At 39.8% G+C, this 20012-nt stretch overlaps 1 protein-coding gene across 3 annotated transcripts in view; it reads left to right on the top strand.

Annotated features, from left to right (window-relative positions):
• Nucleotides 1–19583, top strand: part of QTRT2 (queuine tRNA-ribosyltransferase accessory subunit 2) — a 28686-nt gene extending 9103 nt beyond the window's left edge. The window contains exons 3-9 of one of the 3 annotated variants that reach the window (XM_038003357.2): nt 425–480; nt 2227–2303; nt 5166–5378; nt 10336–10535; nt 13452–13603; nt 16282–16399; nt 19208–19583. In XM_038003357.2, coding sequence (XP_037859285.1) covers nt 425–480; nt 2227–2303; nt 5166–5378; nt 10336–10535; nt 13452–13603; nt 16282–16399; nt 19208–19439 — 1048 coding nt within the window. In that variant the 3' untranslated portion in view covers nt 19440–19583. The remainder of the gene's footprint in view (nt 1–424; nt 481–2226; nt 2304–5165; nt 5379–10335; nt 10536–13451; nt 13604–16281; nt 16400–19207) is intronic. The other 2 variants (XM_038003359.2, XM_073009735.1) reach the window with 2 other exon arrangements.
• The last annotated feature ends 429 nt before the right edge of the window (nt 19584–20012 follow it).

A 20012-nucleotide genomic window follows, 5' to 3' on the forward strand; every position in this document is an offset into this window, starting at 1 on the left:
CATATACTTGCTAATACTACTTTATGGAAACAGAACTAACGAAGTTAGATCATTTTGTGTAATGTATATACTGACTTTATACTTAATCGAAAAACCTACCATATGACCAATTAACATAATACTCTGCTGGGTTGTGTTAACAACAGAGATTTTAAAGGGGCAAGAGAAGGAAGAAAATTCAAGTATTCTGAAGGAATTGATCTTTGCCAGTTTCATTTCTCATTGAACCACTAGCAAATTGAAGGCCTTCATTCTGGCTAATGAACCTAAACTAGTTAGTTAGAACTCTTGAATAATGATGTAATTCAAGACAGCATTTACTATGATGTAACTTATTTGGGTGAGAAGAAGAGGGCTCCAGTTGCACAGAGTATTTACAGAATGATGCATTATTATGTTATATATTTTTCTGTTTTGCTTACAGAGCAGAACAACATGAAGTCTTGACAGAATATAAAGAAGGAGTTGGAAAGTTTATAGGTAAAAATTAATTAAGTTAGTTATATATGCCTTGTGATGTGTTAATTTGGAGTTTGGAGGTGCTGTTGCCTCTTTGATCTTTCATTCATATATTTATTTATTCATAATTTTAGTGAGTATTTTTTGAACATCTAAGAGCCAGGCATTGGCAAGTCAAGATTGAATAGGAAACAGTTGCTGCTCTCATGGAATTTGGAGCCTAGCTGGGATAAAGATAGAGAATTCTATCTTTAAAATATAAATTTTACTTTGATGTAAAAATTGTGGTGACTGCTTTGCAGGATTAGAGATATGTATGGATATCATGACAGGCCAGAGGGTGGAGCAGATAACCTGCTCTAGGGTATATGTGCAAGGTGGTCAGAATAAAGAAAGGATTCTTTTTTTTCTTTAAGCCTCCATAAAAACCCATAGAAAGGATTCTTGAGAGAGAAGATGAGGGGCATTTTAGCTGGGTCAACGAAGAGTAAAAGTTACCCAGGTTAGGGGTGGGAACCCAGACAGGTGTGGGGCAGATGCTCCAGGCACTGATTATCTGACTCAGCAGTGAGAACTTGCATGGGGCCTGCGTGAGCTCTAAAGTAGTCTCATCATGCTTGAATCTCAGACACGCAGGGGAGGATGAAGCGTTTATATACGGCTGTATTCTGATATATTAATAATATCCTCTATTCCAGAAATAGGATTTTATATGCAGATGTATGCGTCTATTTATTAATAGGAAAAGCTTAACAGTGACAGCTAGAACACCAGTTCTTCTGTACACCACTTTCTCCTAAAGCTTTTTCCGATATCTAGGACTCACTTGAATGAAAGTCCTGCTTCCATTGGTTATTCAGTCCTCTGCTTCTGAGGGCAACTGCATCATGTCCTGTTGGTTATCACAAAGCCCTGTATTTTAGGAGAGGAATTTATGGAATATCATTCTCCTTGACCTGAACCCAATTTTAATAACCAGCTTTAAAGTATACAAGCATATAATTAAGTGAAAATAGCTAATGTAAGCTTTCTAGAGATAATTGTAATAATTGAAATTATGGAAAATAAAGTGAAAAGACTACAGAGGTTTTAAACTTGCTTTATTTGCTTTTGTCTTTTTTCAGTGGAATCCTGTTTTATTTTCCATAATGAAAATGTAGGCTAGCATATGATATTTAAGCACATGGTTTACTAAACATTTTTTTGCATTTTTAAAAAAAAGATTGTCTTTTTGACTGAAGAACCTAAGAAACTGTCATCGTGAATCAATGAAACTTACTAAGAATGAGATCCATTTGCAGCATCCTATAACTTCTCTAAACTTCTGCCCCTAGGGACCCATAATATTATTGAGATTTATTATTAGCGAGATCACTTTATGGCCATATCATTTTATCTTTCCAGTAGCTAGTTCCCCTTGGATGGTACCTGGAATAAACATATTTGATAGTAAATTCTTTTGAGTAAAATCAAATGAGATCAACGTGTCACTAAATACTTTCATTGTATATTGTGCTTTAAGATATATCTTTCCTTTGTAGCAGCTCAGTACCTATTAGACATGAACCTTTATATTTCTTTCTTTAGATTAGTAATCTTTTTATGCATATTGATAGGCCTCCTATAATTCCAAGTTCAGATACCACCTACTGACAGTGTTTAGAGTTGCTTTATTCAGCAGTGTACATTGTGAAGCTGTTACCTGCTATAATACAGTGTCATTGTTGATGTAAGCACTTTCAAGTGTTCTTTTTTGTGTTTATACAGGCATGCCAGAATCACTTTTGTACTGCTCCCTGCACGATCCAGTCAGCCCCTGCCCAGCTGGTTATGTAACAAACAAGGTGTGTTTTCAGAAGGGCATCCAAGGCTGCAACTTTGTCCCAGGAAGTCAGCCTACTGTGTATCCCTCAAATGTTCAGATCCGACTGTCTGGGATGATCCCTTATACCTTTTCCTTATTTCAATAATTATAGTGGCATGGGATGGGATGGTTTATAAAAGTTAGAGGCTGGACACGGTGGCTCACGCCTATAATCCTAGCACTTTGAGAGGCCAAGGCGGGCGGATCACAAGGTCAGGAGATAGAGACCATCCTGGCTAACACAGTGAAACCGCATCTCTACTAAAAATACAAAAAATTTGCTGGGCATGGTGGCGGGTGCCTGTAGTCCCAGCTACTCAGGAGGCTGAGGCAAGAGAATGGTGTGAACCTGGGAGGTGGAGCTTGCAGTGAGCCGAGATCGCAACACTGCACTCCAGCCTGGGCGACAGAGCACAAGACTCTGTCTCAAAAAAAAAGAAAAGGAGTTAGAATAGGGCTGCCTAAGGATGAGGTTAAGATGAAGAACACCATATCCTCAGCATTTTCATTGTTGCAAAAAAATTTGACGGTAGAGGAGGGTCAAATACATGCCAAAAAAAGAAATTGCTATGATGGGGGAAAACAATAGTCTTTCGGCACCATGCTTTGTTGGATTTTTAACAACTTCAGGAAGAGTGGGGAAAAGTTGCTGATGAGTATTATTATCACATGTATAACTATATATTTTAGAACCTCAATGTAATACTGTCTGCTGGGTCTACAGCCAGAGATTTTGTCTAGTGAAGAACAGTATCAAAAGCACCTCATTAAAAGTGTTCAGCTGAGAGGTGGCCTCATTGGCATTATCCCTGAGGACAGCGTTCTGGCAAGGCTTCAGTGTGTACTGCTGCTTTACAAACGCAAATACTTTTCCTGCACTCACTTTATTAATATCAGCAATATTTAGTAATTGTGCTCCTCAGAACACTATTTTTACTCATTCTCCTGTTTTAAGCTTCTATTTATTTTGTAATTTGAATTCTAGAGAAACTACTTTGGCTGGGTATGGTGGCTCACGCCTGTAATCCCAGCACTTTGGTAGGCCAAGGTAGGTGCATGGCTTGAGCTCAGGAGTTCGAGACCAGCCTGTCCAACACGGCAAAACCCCATCTCTACTAAAAATACAAAAATTAGCCAGATGTGGTGGCACACGCCTGTAATCCCAGCTACTTGGGAGGCTGAGGCAAGAGAATCACTTGAACCCGGGAGGCAGATGTGGCAGTGAGCCAAAATCGCACCAGTGCACTGCATTCTAGCCTGGGTGACACAGCAAGACTGTCTCAAAAAAAAAAAAAGGAAAAGAAAATATTTGACTTCCATTATCTACCCAAATTATAAGGGAGAGGAATCATTTAAACAGTAATTCTGATGCCTTAGTACAAAATAAAACAACTATATGTTGGCCCTCCATCTATGTCCTTGTTGATCTAAGAAGAGGGATGCTGTACGGTAACCAAGATAGAATTTTTTTTTCCTTTTTTTTTAACTTTTATTTTTGTTTCGGGGGTACATGTAAACATTACATAGGTAAATTTGTGTCATGGGGTTTTGTTGTACAGATTATTTCATCACCGAGGTATTAAGCCTAGTATCCAATAGTTATCTTTTCTCCTTCTCTCCCTCCTTTCACCCTCCACATCCAAGTAGACCCCAGTGTCTCTTCCCTTCTTTGTGTTCATGTGTTCTCATCATTTAGCTCCCACTTATAAGTGAGAACATGTGGTATTTGATTTTCTGTTCCTGCATTAGTTTGCTGAGGACAGTGGCCCCCAGTTCCATCTGTGTTCCTGCAAAAGACATGACCTCATTATTTTTTATGGCTGCATGATATCCCATGGTATATATGTACTGCATTTTCTTTATCCAGTCTGTCATTGATGGACATTTAGGTTAACTGCATGTCTTTGCTATTGTGAATAGTGCTGCAGTGTATATTTGCATGCATGTGTCCTTATGGTGGAATGATTTATATTGCTCTGGGTATATGCCCAGATTACTGGGTTGAATGGTAGTTTTGCTTTTAGCTCAAAGATAGAATGTTACTAATATATGTTCTCGTGAACTAGGAGATTTAAGTCTTTAATTCTATATCTAACTCAGTCTAGTAAACACTAGATATTAAAAATGTATAGGGCCCTAGACCGTGCTTTTGGGATACAAACATGAATTGGGATACTCTAGTCAGACAAATACAGAATGGTGTAATAAGTGCTATCATTTCTATAAAGAAATAAGTACAAATTGATGTAAAAGCATAGAGGAGTGAGTGATGGGTTATGCCCAGGAAGTTTGGAGATTAATATGTGAACTCAGTGTTTTGATGGACACGTAGTATTTTGCCAGGCAAAAAAGTAGAAGTTCCAACACCTAGAAATAATAAATACTTGAGGTGATGGATACTCAAATACTCTGACATGATTATTACACTTGCTCTATATGTAAGATGTCTCACATGTATCCCATAAAAGTATACAAATATGTATCAATAAAAAAAGTTTAAAAAAAAGAAATATGGGACTGTCAGTCAAAAGGAACAGTGTCATCAAAGTGTGGTGTATTCAGGAACAGCAAGGGTTGGGTAGGGGTGGGGCAGGTAAGACAGGGGAGAACAGAAGATGGTTAGAAAAGTATAACAAATAATTCTTAGGGGCTAGCTCAAAAGTTGACTTTTATGACCATTGAAGGATTCTCTGTAAGCTATAAGATCCTTACTCACCATGTCTGGATATTGAATTGTCACCATCTCTGCAGTTGTAAAGAATTATTGCTTTATCATTTTAATTATTTTATTTTTATTTGCATTTTACTCTTGCTGATTCCTCATCATTTTGCTCCATGGAAGTCTGTGTCTGTGTGGAGTGTTGCAGGACGAGTGGAAATGACTGTTTCCAAGTTCATGGCAATTCAGCAGGCCCTTCAGCCAGATTGGTTCCAGTGCCTCTCCGATGGAGAAGTGTCTTGTAAGGAAGCAGCTTCCATAAAAAGGGTCAGAAAGTCTGTTGACCGATCACTTCTTTTCTTGGATAACTGTCTGCGGCTGCAGGAAGAGTCAGAGGTAATTCTGTACCACTAACTACTCCTTTCTCTTGACACTCTTGCCTCGCTTACATTCTGTGACACTGCCTTTTCTGTTTCTCCTACTACTGTGCTCCTCACTCTTTGTCTGTTTTACTCTCTATTTTTATTTGCTTTTTGAACCCTAAGTATTATTGTTCTCTAGGATTCTATCTTAGGTTTCTTTTTTCATCCTATTCTATATGTTATTCCTGGGCAGCCTTCCCTTAGTTTTAATTACTGAATAATTCTAAAAGTGTATAAACTATCAAGATCATTCTACTTAGCTTCAAAATTACATAATTACTGGGCTATAGGTAGGTTATGTCACTAGAATATTCCTCAAACTCAGAAGTGACCGGACTCATCATCTTATCTCCACAAGCCTGTTCTTCCTTTTGCTCTTCCTCAAAACTTTATCTCCATTTATGGTGTCCACCAAGCTCCTCAGCCCAGAAATTTGAGCTTTTCTTTTTCTTTTTTGAGTCTCACTCTGTTGCCCAGGCTGGAGCGCAGTGGCGCGATCTCAGCTCACCGCAACCTCTGCCTCCCGGGTTCAAGGGATTCTCCGGCCTCAGCTTCCCGCATAGCTAGTATTACAGGCATGCACCATCACACCCGGCTAATTTTTGTATTTTTAGTAGAGATGGGGTTTCACCATGTTGGCCAGGCTGGTCTCCAACTTTTGACTTCAGGTGATCCGCCCGCCTCAACCTCCCAAAGTGCTGGGATTACAGGCGTGAGCCACTGTGCCTGGCCAAGAAATTTGAGCTTTTCAAGACTCCTTTTTTCACTCACATTTAATATCCAACTGTTCACTTTTCCTTGATTCCATTTGCCTAAATGTGTCTAGAATCTCCCCCTCCTTGTCACCACCTTAAGCCATAACTGCATCATCTCTTACGTTTGTAATTACCTTTGAATTCTTCTCTCTGCCTCCATTCTCATCTTTATCCAAACCATCTTTCAGCCCTGTTATCCAAAAAATCTTTGTAAAGTACAAACATGAGCTCCTTGCCCACTTCCCTAAAAGAATTTAATGAGTCTCTACTTCAACTCTTACATGGCATGGACAGCCTGCTGTGATGTGGCCTCTGCCTACTCCTCCAGCTCACTGTGGGCAACTTTCTCCTGTGACTTGCACTCTGGCCTTTCTGAGTTGCTTGGAATTCCTTGAGGCATTAGCTTGTTTCATTCTGTACACAGATTTCCTTCTGGACTGTTTCTACTTTTCTTATCTCTAGCTATATTCCCTCTTTTGCTTCCACATAGGCTCATTTCATTCCGTGTATCATTCTTTTTTTTTTTTTTTTTTTTTTTGAGACACAGTCTCACTCTGTTGCCCAGGCTAGAGAGCAGTGGGGCAGTTTTGGCTCACTGCAACTTCCACCTCCCAGGTTCAAGCAATTCTCCTGCCTCAGCCTCCCAAGTAGCTGGGACTATAGGCATGCACCACCATGTCTGGCTAATTTTTGTATCTTTAGCTTATTTTTAACTGAGACGAGGTTTCACCATGTTGGTCAGACTGGTCTTGAACTTCTGATCTCAGGTGATCCACCCGCCTTGGCCTCCCGAAGTGCCACCTATCGTTCTATAGAACTGGTTCCTGATACTTCCAGGGATTCAATTCATTCTTTGCTACCTCTTTAATTAGTATGTAGCTATATTTTAGCCCCAATCATACTGTATTTCAATGATTTCTTTATGCGTTTGTCTTTATTAAACTGTGGCCTCTTTAAGCTCACTTTCTGTGTGTAATTTGGGTATCTTTATCATGCAGCAGAGTGCCTTCCCTGTCTTATTCACTGGCTCCTCTTATTCTGAATGCCCTTCAATATTGAAGCTCTCCAAGATTCAGTTTTTGGCTTTCTTTTCTTCTTCATATATTACCTGGGTTAGGGATGGCGAATGGGTTTCATCAGAGGTGGTCGGGTGCAGCAAGAAGAGAGTCATCTGTTAGTCACATCTGCTGTCAAATCAGGAGTGGAGAGCTGTAGCATCATGGCAGGTATCTGCCATTCTAGCCTGGGCAGTCATGTTTGTATCACTCATGTTTGTATCACCATACCTTTAGGTTCATTTAGGTTCAGTGGCTGAATTAAGATTGCCATTTGGACATCCTGCTGATTCCTCAAACTCAGAACACGCAGAACAGAGTAATCATCTTGCCTCATCCATTATTTTTCTAGGAGTCCCTGCCTTTTGCTCTTATCATTATCTACCTGGACTTGCAAAACAGGAGCCAGGAGTCATTTGAGACTTTGTCTTTATCCTCTCCTTGGATGACTAATCGGTCAAGTTATGTTGATCCTACTTCCTGATGAGGTTTCAAGTTTTGTCTTTCCTCTTCATCCACACGGCCACTGCCTTAGTCCAGGTCATCTCATCTTTCACCTGGATCATTAAAGTTGTCTGCTATTCCATTCTTCAATCATACTCACCCTTAATTTATTCTTCACACGGCAGCCAAAGTGTTCTTTCTAGAGGAATAGTCTGATTATGTCCCTCCTGCTTAAACTAAGGAGTGAAATTCTCTCTTCACAGTGTTCCAGGCCTCCTCTCTATCCCTTTCTTCTACTGGAGAGCCATTATTGATTTGTATATTTTCTTGCAAAACTTACTTTTTGCAATTACATACACATAATTAATACATAGATATACATGGCTGTATTACGTGAGTATGATCATATATTCAGCAGTTTGCTTGTTTTTCATTTAACAATATCCTGAAACTCTTTTTCTATCGCTGCATATATTGCTATATGTACTGCATTCTTTTTAAACAGCTGCATAGGAAGCCATACTGTGTATATATTATGATTTACATAAGCCTTTCCTCTATGGATACACACGTAAGTTGTTGCCAGTTTTTCATTATTCTAAACATCTTTGTAAATAAACCTTGGCACATATGAATGAGTATAGGAGAGATTGTTAGACATGGAATTTTAGGATCCATAGATAAAAGCATCGACATTTCTATAAGTGCTGCCCACTTTCCTTCCTAAGAGGTTGAACTGATTTTTCTCTGTGTTTATCAGGGTATGTGTCATTTCCCTTACAGTTTCACTTCTACTCTGTTGTTATCTGTGTTTTAACCTTTTTGTTATTATATGGGCAAAAATGGTATCTCATTGTTTCCGATTTTGCATTACCTTACTAACGAAGTTTAGTAGTTCTTCATATGTGTATAGGGCATTCACATTTATTTTTCTGAATTTCATATTTACATATTGTACCTAGATTTCTATGAGGTTGTCATTCATTTCTTTAGAGGATTTGTTGGAGCTCATTTTATGCTGTAGATATTTAAATATTCCTCCAAGGAGTAGGAGTAAGTTCTCCTTTGCCTTTGTTGATGGTGTATTTTACTAGAGAAGTTTTACTGATTTTTTTTTTTTTTTTTTTTTTTTTTGAGACAGACCCTTGCCTTGTCATCCAGGCTGCAGTGCAGTGGCCCGATCTCGGCTCAGCGCAAGCTCCTCCTCCTGGGCTCAAGCGATTCTCCCACTTCAGCCTCCCGAGTAGCTGGGACCACAGATGCATGCCACCACATCCGGCTAATTTTCGTATTTTTAGTAGAGATGGGGTTTTGCAATGTTGGCCAGGCTGGTCTTAAACTCCTGACCTCAGATGATCCACCCGCTTTGGCCTCCCAAAGTGCTGGGATTACAGATGTGAGCCGCCATGCCTGGCAAGTTTTTGTACTCAAACTTGTCAACCTTTTCCTGTAAGCTTTAGCTTGTTTAGGAAGGCCTTCCTTACCCCAAGATTGTAAAAATATTCAACATACTCTTCTAAAACTTGTGTAACTATTTTTTATGTTTAGCTATTAGGTCCATTGAATTTGTGTTGTGAGGATGGTGTGTAGTAGTGGTCTTTATTTTGTTGGTTTGTGAGTGGATAGTCAGTTGTCTCAACAGTTTCTGAGTTCCTAAAGTTATCTCTAGCTAAGAGGCTTGGAGGTAGTCTAAAGCAGGCCTGGATAGTCATTACACAAATTAAAACTCTTCTTTTGTCCTTTTCCTCTTGTCCCTGTTTAGTGTACACTTTATTTATTTATTTACATTTTTTTACTGAAACAAGGTCTCACTCTGTTACCCTGGATGGAATGCAGTGGCACAGTTGCAGCTTACTGCAACCTTCGCCTCCCGGGCTCAAGCCATCCTCCCACCTCAGCCTCCCGAATAGCTGGGACTACAGGCACGAGCCACCATGCCCAGCTAATTTTGTTTTTTTTATTTTTTGTAGAGACGAGGTCTCCCTGTGTTGCCCAGGCTGGTCTTAAAATCCTGGGCTCGGCCGGGCGTGGTGGCTCAAGCCTGTAATCCCAGCACTTTGGGAGGCCGAGACGGGTGGATCATGAGGTCAGGAGATTGAGACCATCCTGGCTAACACGGTGAAACCCCATCTCTACTAAAAAAATACAAAAAAATTAGCCGGGCGAGGTGGCGGGCACCTATAGTCCCAGCTACTCGGGAGGCTGAGGCAGGAGAATGGCGTGAACCCGGGAGGCGGAGCTTGCAGTGAGCTGAGATCCGGCCACTGCACTCCAGCCTGGGCGACAGAGCAAGACTCCGTCTCAAAAAAAAAAAAAAAAAAAAAAAATCCTAGGCTCAAATGATCCTCCTACTTCGGCCTCCCAAAGTGCTGGGATTACAGGCTTGAGCCACTGCACCTGATCTAATTTAATCTAAGCCAGAACAAGACTACATATGTTGAATGCATCTTTTTCCTAAGTCTTTTCTTACCTGATGGGTAAAGTATGTTTTTCAAAGTATGTTCCTCAGAGCCCTAAAGGTTCTTAGGGAGAAGGGAGCACCATGCCCCTTAATGCTTCAACTGCAGCAGCTTCACTGAGGTCTCTTCTATACATTGGACTTCCATGTAAGGTTCATTTAAACAAAGGTCTCTGATACTGAAAATGGTTAAAAACATGTCATCCTTTTTTAACTCAGGTTCTTCAGAAGAGTGTGATCATTGGAGTGATTGAAGGTGGAGATGTGATGGAAGAGAGGCTGAGGTCAGCACGAGAGACAGCCAAGCGGCCCGTAGGTGGCTTCCTTCTGGATGGTTTTCAAGGAAATCCAACAACCCTGGAGACTAGACTGTGCTTGCTGTCATCAGTCACTGCAGAGCTGCCGGAGGACAAACCAAGGCCAGTTCAGTTAGGACACAGGCCGGCCTCATGGGATGCAGGGCAGGAGTGCTGGCTAGTTGTATATTACATAGTGTCTGTGCATGGGCATGTTTTTGATGTTTTGATTATGTCCTTTCTGGGCTGAGTCTGCCGAGGCGCTGAGGCAGACTGTAAGGGCAGTTTCTGTGAAGGCTGTCCTGGCCTTGATTTCAGAATGTAGAGTAGAGGATAACTGCCATGTGAATTATGTTATTTGATCCTCCTAAGCGAGAGCAAGTATTATAGTGTTTCCCCTCATTCTTTTGCCAATTACAAATATTGTTGTCTCTTCATTATAACATGGTATGTGGAGACCAAGTATAAAGTCATATGGAACTCTGGTTTAAACTGAGGAAAGTTGAGGACAGATATGGGATGATTAGTGGGATGAAGATGAGTTCCACCAACAAGAACTTAAGAAGCTCTTAGATTTGAGACTGGTAGTGAGTGGTGTCAATTTTTGAAATTAAGGGGACTGACAACCCTAGTAGGATTGGTTCTTACATTTCCATAAATTGCAGAATTCACCTTGTGCTGGTAAGAAAAGATGATCTGCAAGATTTGAAGCTACAAATTCTGAGTTTCTGAATGCAGCTGATGCCGTATTAGGCTACCCACATTTTTTTGAATGGTTTGTTATCTCAATGTGAATATTCATGCTTTTTTCCTGCATGTGTATTAAGTTTGGTTGTGGTGTGCTGCTCTACACTCCTTTAGTTGGATAGTATATAATATATGTAATTTTACTACTTTTTTTTTGAGACGGAGTTTTGCTCTTGTTGCCCAGGCTGGAGTGCAATGGCATAATCTTGGCTCACCGCAACCTCTGCCTCCTGGGTTCAAGTGATTCTTCTGCCTCAGCTTCCCGAGTAGCTGGGATTACAGGCATGCACCACCACACCCGGCTAATTTTGTATTTTTAGTAGAGAAATACAGGGTTTCTCCTTGTTGTCAGGCTGGTCTCGAATTCCCGACCTCAGGTGATCTGCCCGCCTTGACCTCCCAAAGTGCTGGGATTACAGGCGTGATTTTACTACCTTTTTAAAGATCTAGGTACAGCTTAGAGGAAAGCACATGAATCATACATACAGCTCAATTAATTTTCACATGTCTACACTTGTGTAAACACTACCCAGAACAAGGTATTTCCATCACCTCAGCCAACCTTTGACCCCCAATTTTACCTAGTTCTTTTGTGTTCATTGCTCCCTCTCCTGTACTTGTTTCACTCTGGTGCACATAACACTTCAGCACTAGTATTTCTAGACATTTTCTGGACTTCTTCCTGTTAAGTGCTCACAGATGTCTGTTACTGAATTTGAAAGCTGGATTGTTTTTCTTTCTATCAGTGTGTAGAAATGCCAGCTTCAGTTGGATAGGAGTTCTAAAATATTACATTACTTGAAGGAAACTGTAGTCAAGAAAACCAGCATATATTTAAGAGTTCTGCTTATTTAATATTACATGAGGCTTTTCTTTGCATTTCTGTGCCAGTTCATAGAAAGGGGCTATAGGTAGAAAAACAAACATAAAAAAGAGCAGCAGCCAGCCAGTCAGCCGTGATTTCGTGCATCTCCACATCTGTTTTCATGGAGTGGCAAAACCTAGCTGAGTGCCATTAATAGTCTCAGAATGCCTTACCTATTACAGGTGGAGTATCCTTTATCCAAAATGCTAGGGACCAGAAGTGCTTGAGGTTTTGGATTTTTTCAGATCTTGGAATGTTTGCAGGGTACATACTGGTTGGGCACCCCTAATTTGAAAGTCCAAAATCCAAAACTCTCTGGTGAGCATTTCCTTTCAGTGTCATGTTGGCGCTCAAAAAGTTTCAGATTTGGGAGCATTTTGGATTTCAGATTTTCGGATTAAGGATGCTAAACCTGTACCTTGGAAAACACCATCTCATTCCACAGTGCAGACTTTTTATTAATGGAGAAAATATAAAGAAAGCCAACTAGATTCTTAGATCCTATGGCCAGAGGTGAAATCCTGACAGCGAGAGTTGCTTTATAAATTAACTTATGAGGGATATAGTAGAGTAAAATATCTTTATTGTACCAATTATGAAAAATTATAGGCAAAATACAGTTAAAACAAGCAAAATATTTCAGCAAGAAATAAAGCACACAGCTTTGCACTCCTAAAAAATCTATATAGTGAATAGGCTATAAAGTTTAGTTTATGACTAGGGAGGTTGTTCAGAAAGGATGATAGTTGAAAGGAAACTAACCTAACCTTCTTTGAACTTCTCTCTGAGATCAGAAACTATACTATGGGCTGGGTGCAGTGGCTCACACCTGTAATCCCAGCACTTTGGGAGGCCAAGGTGGGCAGATCACCTGAGGTCAGGAGTTCGAGACCAGCCTGGCCAACATGGTAAAACCCCATCTCTACTAAAAATACAAAAATTGGCTAGGTATGGTGGCAGGTGCCTGTAATCCTAGCTACTAGGGAGGCTGAGGCAGGAGAATTGCTGCTGGGAGGCGGAGGTTTCAGTGAGCTGAGATTGCGCTATTGCACTTCAGCCTGGGCAACAAGAGTGAGAATCCCTCTCAAAAAAAAAAAAAAAAGGAAACTATGCTATGTGCTTTCTCAAATATCTCATTAATTCTCGGAACGATTCTGTGGGGGTATATGTTATTTGCTCTTGTTTTTAAGATTATAAAACTAAAACTCAGAGAAGTTAAGTAATCTTTCCAAAGTGACACAGCAAATACATAAATGACAGAGCTAGTATTCAAGCCCCAGTTTTTCTGGCTCCAAAGCCATATGTTCTTTCTACTACATGTTTTTGTCTACTGCCTGCCACTCTAACCGTGATTGGTGTTTTTCATTATTATTATTTTTTTTGTGTGCATTGTCCTCATGTCACTGTTCTTATTGTTACTTTTATAGGCTCATATCTGGTATTGGTCGGCCAGATGAGGTGCTCAAGTGTATTGAAAGAGGAGTGGACTTATTTGAGAGTTTTTTCCCTTATCAAGTAACAGAGCGGGGAGGTGCCCTGACTTTCAGTTTTGATTACCAGCTGAATCCCGAAGAGATACGTAAGTCTTTTGAAGTTTATCTCTTATCCTGAAGTTTCTTCCATTTCCTATTAATTTTTGGCTTGAGTCACAAGACAGAAATATGTATATATAAAGCCAGTCTTTTACAAAACTACATCTTTGTTTCTTATCTGTGTGCCCTGGCATGTTGGCACACAAATCCAGGTACTTAATACTATACATGTAGCTCATCAATATTAGGATGTGATTTTATAGTGAACAGAACCAAGAAAAACAAAACCTCCTCTGTTAACAGCCTGAAAAAAGAACATTCAGAGTGAATTGTGATGAAAATCATAAGAAAACCTTTGAACTGCTTGGTTAAAGTTAACTTATTTTCTCACAAAAGAGTTTTTGTCTTTTCTTTGCAAACCTTTTTGCTATTAAAATACAGGGAGACTCATGATCCTCTGATCCTAGTGTTACTTCTTGCATTTTGGTGGTTTTTCTTTTTTTTTTTTTTTTTAATACACCAGGCTTTGAAAGCTGTTTTCCTCTGCTAATGTTGCTTTGAAGGACTGCCATTTTCTTTTATTCTTTAGTTTTCCAGAAGTTAAAGTCAGTTTCAGATTCTAACACTTAACTGGAGGTACAAAAGGAGCTGGGGTGTAGACTTTGGGCTAGAGTTGCTTGAAGTGGGTTTTCAGGAGAGTGTCTTCTGTGCAGTCTTCCCTCTGACCTTGAGAAATGGCCTTTCCTTTCCTTTTCCTGCCATCCTTGGAACTTTTCCTTAACCACATCAATCTTAAATTTAAATAGGACCCAAAACTTCCTTAAAGGTTCATTTTATTCCTCACAGGTAACTAAATTTCATTCAGATGTTATACTTTTATGAAGCAGCTTAACCATTAATCTAAGTGGAATTTCCTTGGAAACAAAATAAATCAAGTTGATCAAATTCTTAAATATATAGGAGATCAATTTTACTGTCCTTTTAGACAGACCAGAACATAATGTATGTGGCTAGGTATAGCATTAACACTATAAATTTTCACATCTTCATTTACAAACTGAATTATTTCCACCAGAATAGAGGTAACTGTTAGTCATTCAGTACCAGGAATATGCAAAGCTCTAAAAAGAACCTGATTTGACTTCTCTGTAATGAACAAGGTCATTTTTGGCCAGAGAGAGCCAAGTTTCTTCATGATTAGGAAAAAGAAGATAGTTTGAATGTTTAAACAAAGTATTATTAACTGTGTGTGTGTGGTAAATTAAAGTCCTTTGCCACTTACATACTGAGAATTCCAAAGAAATTACTTGACACCAGTTCTCCCAAATGACAAGAGTTTTCCAAAATATCAGAGCTTAAAAAAATTTTTTTCAGAAATAGGGTCTCACTCTGTTGCCCAGGCTGGAGTGCAGTGGTGTGATTATGGCTCGCTGCAGCCTCGAACTCCTGAAAAAAGAACATTCAGAGTGAATTTTGGTGGAAATTATAAGAAAACCTTTGAACTGCTTGGTAAAGTTTAATTTGTTTAACTTCAGTGGGCACAAGCCATCCTCCCACCTCAGCCTCCCGAGTACTGGGAGGTGCATGCCACCTTGTAGGCTGGGACAACAGGTGTATGCCACCATGCTTGGCCAATTTTTAAATTTTTTGCAGAGACAGGGTCTTGCTGTGTTGCCCAGGCTGGTTGTGCACTCCTGACCTCAGGCGACCCTCCTGCCTTAGCCTCCCAAAGTGCTGGGATTACAGGTATGAGTCACTGCAGCCAGCTGAGGGCTTCATTATGGTTTCCCACATCAGCATGCAAATTTATGAGAACAAAATTATGACAGCTCTGTGCCCAGTGCTCAGGTTGCTTCTCTTATTCCTTTGACCTTGATAAAATTACCCTCCTAAGACCACCTGTCCTTCTCCTGGGACCAACACTGAGATTTGTTATCATTTGTTCCCAAAATACTCCTTAACTACTTGTCCCTGTTTCAGGCAGTTGGCTTTTTGTAGAGTAGCTGGTGTTTCTTTTGCAGTGCAAGGAATGTTTCTTCTTAAAGCAGAAAGTTGAAGGGAACAATTCAGGTTACCATTTAATTCTGGATAGTCTGGGTTCCCCAGAGGGCCAGAGTCTCCACATAGAATACATACATTAAAACCATGTTCTACTTCAATCTATTTGGAATATAGGTAATTCGAAGCCCAATTTATTTGCATGTACATTGTGATAAGGGATAGTGATAACCCCACCACACACAAACACACACACACACACACACACACAACCAACTGTTAACTTTTGTTGGTTTATTTATTTATTATTAAATAGAGATGGGGTCTTGCTATGTTGCCCAGGCTGGTCATGTACTCCTGACCTCATGCAATCCTCCTGCCTTAGCCTCCCAAAGTTTTGGGATTACAGGCATGAGCCATCACGCCTGGCCACCAACCATATTTTAAATTCTTTCTTGATGGTAAGATGGTATGTTATATATTTGTAACTATAATTTGCTTAAATATTATTGAATCTCTAAATTGTTTTGGTATTGTAGATAAGAGGACAGTGACCGTCTTGGAGCATATTGCTGTTTTTCATTTCTTTTGTGATTTCCTTAGGATAAATTCTCAGGAGTGAAATTACAGAGTCAAAGATCATGTAATAATAACTAAAATAAAGTGTTTCCAGTGGCCACTTCTTATCTGATCATCATTCAAGGCTTTTTATTGGTTTGTCCTTCAGTATTACGACAAAATGGAACACAAGAAAAAGTAAAATGTGTGGATCAAATAAAGAAAATGGAAATAACTGGTTGCAACCAAGAAATAACATCATTTGAAATTAATCTGAAGGAAAAAATGTAAGAAATTTTTAAAGGTTTAGATTTTACTTTCTGATTTCTGAATTTTAGTCTGTTTTAAAAGTTTATGGGACTATTCTCAATTTATGATTTCATAAAATATTAATAGTTGGGTATTATTTAGGCCTTCTCAAATCCAGTTTCAAAAAAACTCTTTATTTTCTGCAGATGAATTTGTAGACTTTGTCTTGTCAGAAGACTAGAGCCAGGTAATGATTGCTTTAGAAAAGCTGACAGAAAGATTAGACCAAATCCATTGTTTGCTGTCTTTTATTCCTTTAGAGCATAATAAGGATTTCAAGATAAAACACAACAAACTTTTAAATTGTAGGGTGCCTAACATCTTTGTTAGATACAGGCTATAAATCTTACATAAAATATTTATCTCTATAAAGAACAAATTAAGATACAGATTGAATTGAATATCCCTTCTTCAAAATGCTTGGAACCAGAAGTGTTTCAGATTTCTTTGATTTGTTGTTGTTGTTGTTGTTTTATTTTAGAACATTTGCATTATACTTACCTGGCTGAGCATCCGTCATCTGAAATCTGAAATATTCCAATGAGCAGTTCCTTTGAGCATCATGTTAGTGCTCAAAAAGTTCTGAATTTTGGAGCATTTCACATTTTAGATTTTCAGATTAGGGATACTGAACCTGTGTCTTGTAATTTTTGTATTTGGTCAAAAGTGGTAATCATCAGTGAACCAGTGAGTGATTTTTCTTTGAGTCTAACGCACTCACTTTAGTACTAGGGTGGGTTTTTTGTCTTATGTAAAGGGAAATCCTATGGCTTGTGACTTATTTATGTCTATCTAGTGATAGTACAGACTTGAGAGTTCATGAAAGAATGTGAAAATCCTTGTTCTTACTCATATTCTGTTGGGACTCCTTTAATTATAGGTCAGAAATGGTAATGTCTACCACATTTGACTTCTTAAAAAATAACCAAGGAGATAGATTTGCTTTTGTCTTTCTTTTCTTTTATCCTTTTTTTTTTTTTTCTGTCATCCACTGACTCTCAAATGATTTATTTATGTTTTTACATTTTTAGGGTAATATAAATGGTTACTACTAAAATTCCCTTCATGTTATAGATTTAATTGGAAATTGTACTATTACTATTGGCACTAGACTTTCAGTTTTTGTGATTTGTAGACAAATTCTAGCACTGCTCTTGACTGTGTGACTTTGGTCTGGTCAATTCACTTTTTTTTTTTTTTTGCGACAGTCTCGCACTGTCGCCTAGGCCAGAGTGCAGTGGCACGATCTCGGCTCACTGCAACCTCCGCCTCCTGAGTTCAAGCGATTCTCCTGCCTCAGCCTTCCAAGTAGTTGGTATTACAGGCATGCACCACCATGCCTGGCTAATTTTTGTATTTTCAATAGAGATGGGGTTTCACCATATTGGCCAGGCTGGGCTTGAACTCCTGACCTCAATCCACTTATTTTTAATAGTTGATTAAAGGTAACACCTGGCCAGGCATGGTAGCTCACATCTGTAATCCCAGCACTTTGGGAGGCTGAGGATGGAGGATCACTTGAGCCCAGGAGTTCAAGACCAGCCTGAACAACATAGCAAAACCCTTTCTCTAAAACAGATTATCTGGGCGTGGTGGGAGGCTGAGGTGCGGGGTTGCTTGAACCCAGGAGTCCGAGACTGCAGTGTGCTATGATTATACCACTGCACTCCAGCCTGGGTGACAGAGCAAGACCCTGTCTCAAAAAAAAAAAGTTAACACCTATGCAGTGCCTAGGCTTAGTACGTGCCCAGCAGTGTTCAAGTTCTTTCACTGTGCTAATTCATTTCATCTTTGTAACAACTGTCTGAGATAGGCACTGTTATTACCTTTGGTTCATGGATGAGAAACAAGTCACAGAGAGTTGTTAAGTGACTGTGACTTGCCCAAGTGAGTTGTGAAGCCAGGAATCAAATTCATGCAGGGTAGCTCCAGGCCCTCCCTCTCAACCCCCATAGTAATCATCTTCTGTAGAATGACAATAAAAATGGTTATCTCTAAGAATGAATGTGAAGGTTAAATGAGACAATATATGTGAAAGTGTTTGGTAAACTGCAAAAAGCTGTGTAAGTAGAAGTCTACCATGTCTTTTGATAATAATTCTGGTGGTAAGTGGGAAAGAAGTGTCACTCACTTCTCTCCTAAGTGTCAAACACTTACATGTGTTTCCTAACATTATGTGCCTTTACAATGTGATGAGTAATAGTCAACATGAGTGAGCGACCACGTGAATTTATTCTGATGCTCCTTCGTAACCCTAGACTCGGAGTTTGCATCAGTCAGAGAAAACCTCCAGGGTCTCCCTGACTCATTGTGTTCTTTGTTAACTTTTTTTTTTCTTTTTTGGGACGGAGTCTTGCTCTGTTGTCCAGGCTGGAGTGCAGTGGTGTGATATCAGCTCACCACCTCTGCCTTCTGGGTTCAAGTGATTCTCCTGCCTCAGCCTCCCGAGTAGCTGGGACTACAGACACGCACCACCATGCCTGGCTAATTTTTGTATTTTTAGTAGAGATAGGGTTTCGCCATATTGGCCAGGCTGGTCTTGAACTCCTGACTTCGTGATCTGCCTGTTCCGGCCTCCTGAAATGCTGGGATTACAGGAGTGAGCCACCGCATCCAGCTCTTTGTTCACTTTTAACCTTATTGCCATTTTAAGCAGGTGCACAGCACTGAACATTTGCTAGTGATGTTATTAACCACTGGTAACTTTACCAGCAGAATAGATAGCTGAGGTTGTGGATTTCTTGTATTCTGTACTTTCTGGAATGTCACTGTGACTTCTCTCTTAGGTACCAGGAGGACTTTAACCCTCTGGTGAGAGGATGTTCCTGTTACTGCTGTAAGAATCACACTCGGGCATACATCCACCATCTGCTGGTGACCAATGAGCTGCTGGCTGGAGTCCTGCTTATGATGCACAACTTTGAACACTACTTTGGGTTTTTCCATTCCATCCGGGAGGCACTAAAAAATGACAAACTGGCACAGCTGAAAGAGCTCATCCACAGGCAAGCATCTTGAGATCTTGCAAATACAAGTCTCACTCTTCACACTGAGCCTGTGTCAGTGTTGTAAGATGGGAAGATATGAAGAAGAAATAATCTGAGCCTTAGTTATTTATATTTTGATATAAGGTCTGCTAAAGTAAAGAATATTTGTACCAAACTGCCCACATGAGGGTGAAGAGATTTCTTCTAAAGACTTAAATGACCTGGATTGAACAGAGAGAATTGAACTGTGACCTTTTAAACTTCTAGACTAATTCTTTTAGTTGATAGAGATTCATTTAGTCAAAGACAAAAGCTTTAGCTGTGAGGGCACAACCTTAAAGTGGGAGTGACAAGATTCTGAGGGACCAATGAATGGGATGGAGGCTTGAAGGGAAATGGTGTGAGACGCATGGCCTCTGGACATATGCCTGTTGATTTGAGAAGAAATCTGGCTTGTTTGAGGGTTTCCTTTAGTTCACCTTCATACTCTTAGGAGACTCTTGGATACTTTTGTCTTCTACCTTGCCCTGGCAGTGCAGCCAATCAGAAATGACTCTTGTGACTTAACCGGGCTCAGATATCCCTGGAATGTGGGGCGGGCTTG

The sequence above is a fragment of the Chlorocebus sabaeus genome, chromosome 22 (assembly GCF_047675955.1).
Source record: "Chlorocebus sabaeus isolate Y175 chromosome 22, mChlSab1.0.hap1, whole genome shotgun sequence".
In the NCBI taxonomy this organism is placed as follows: domain Eukaryota; kingdom Metazoa; phylum Chordata; class Mammalia; order Primates; family Cercopithecidae; genus Chlorocebus; species Chlorocebus sabaeus.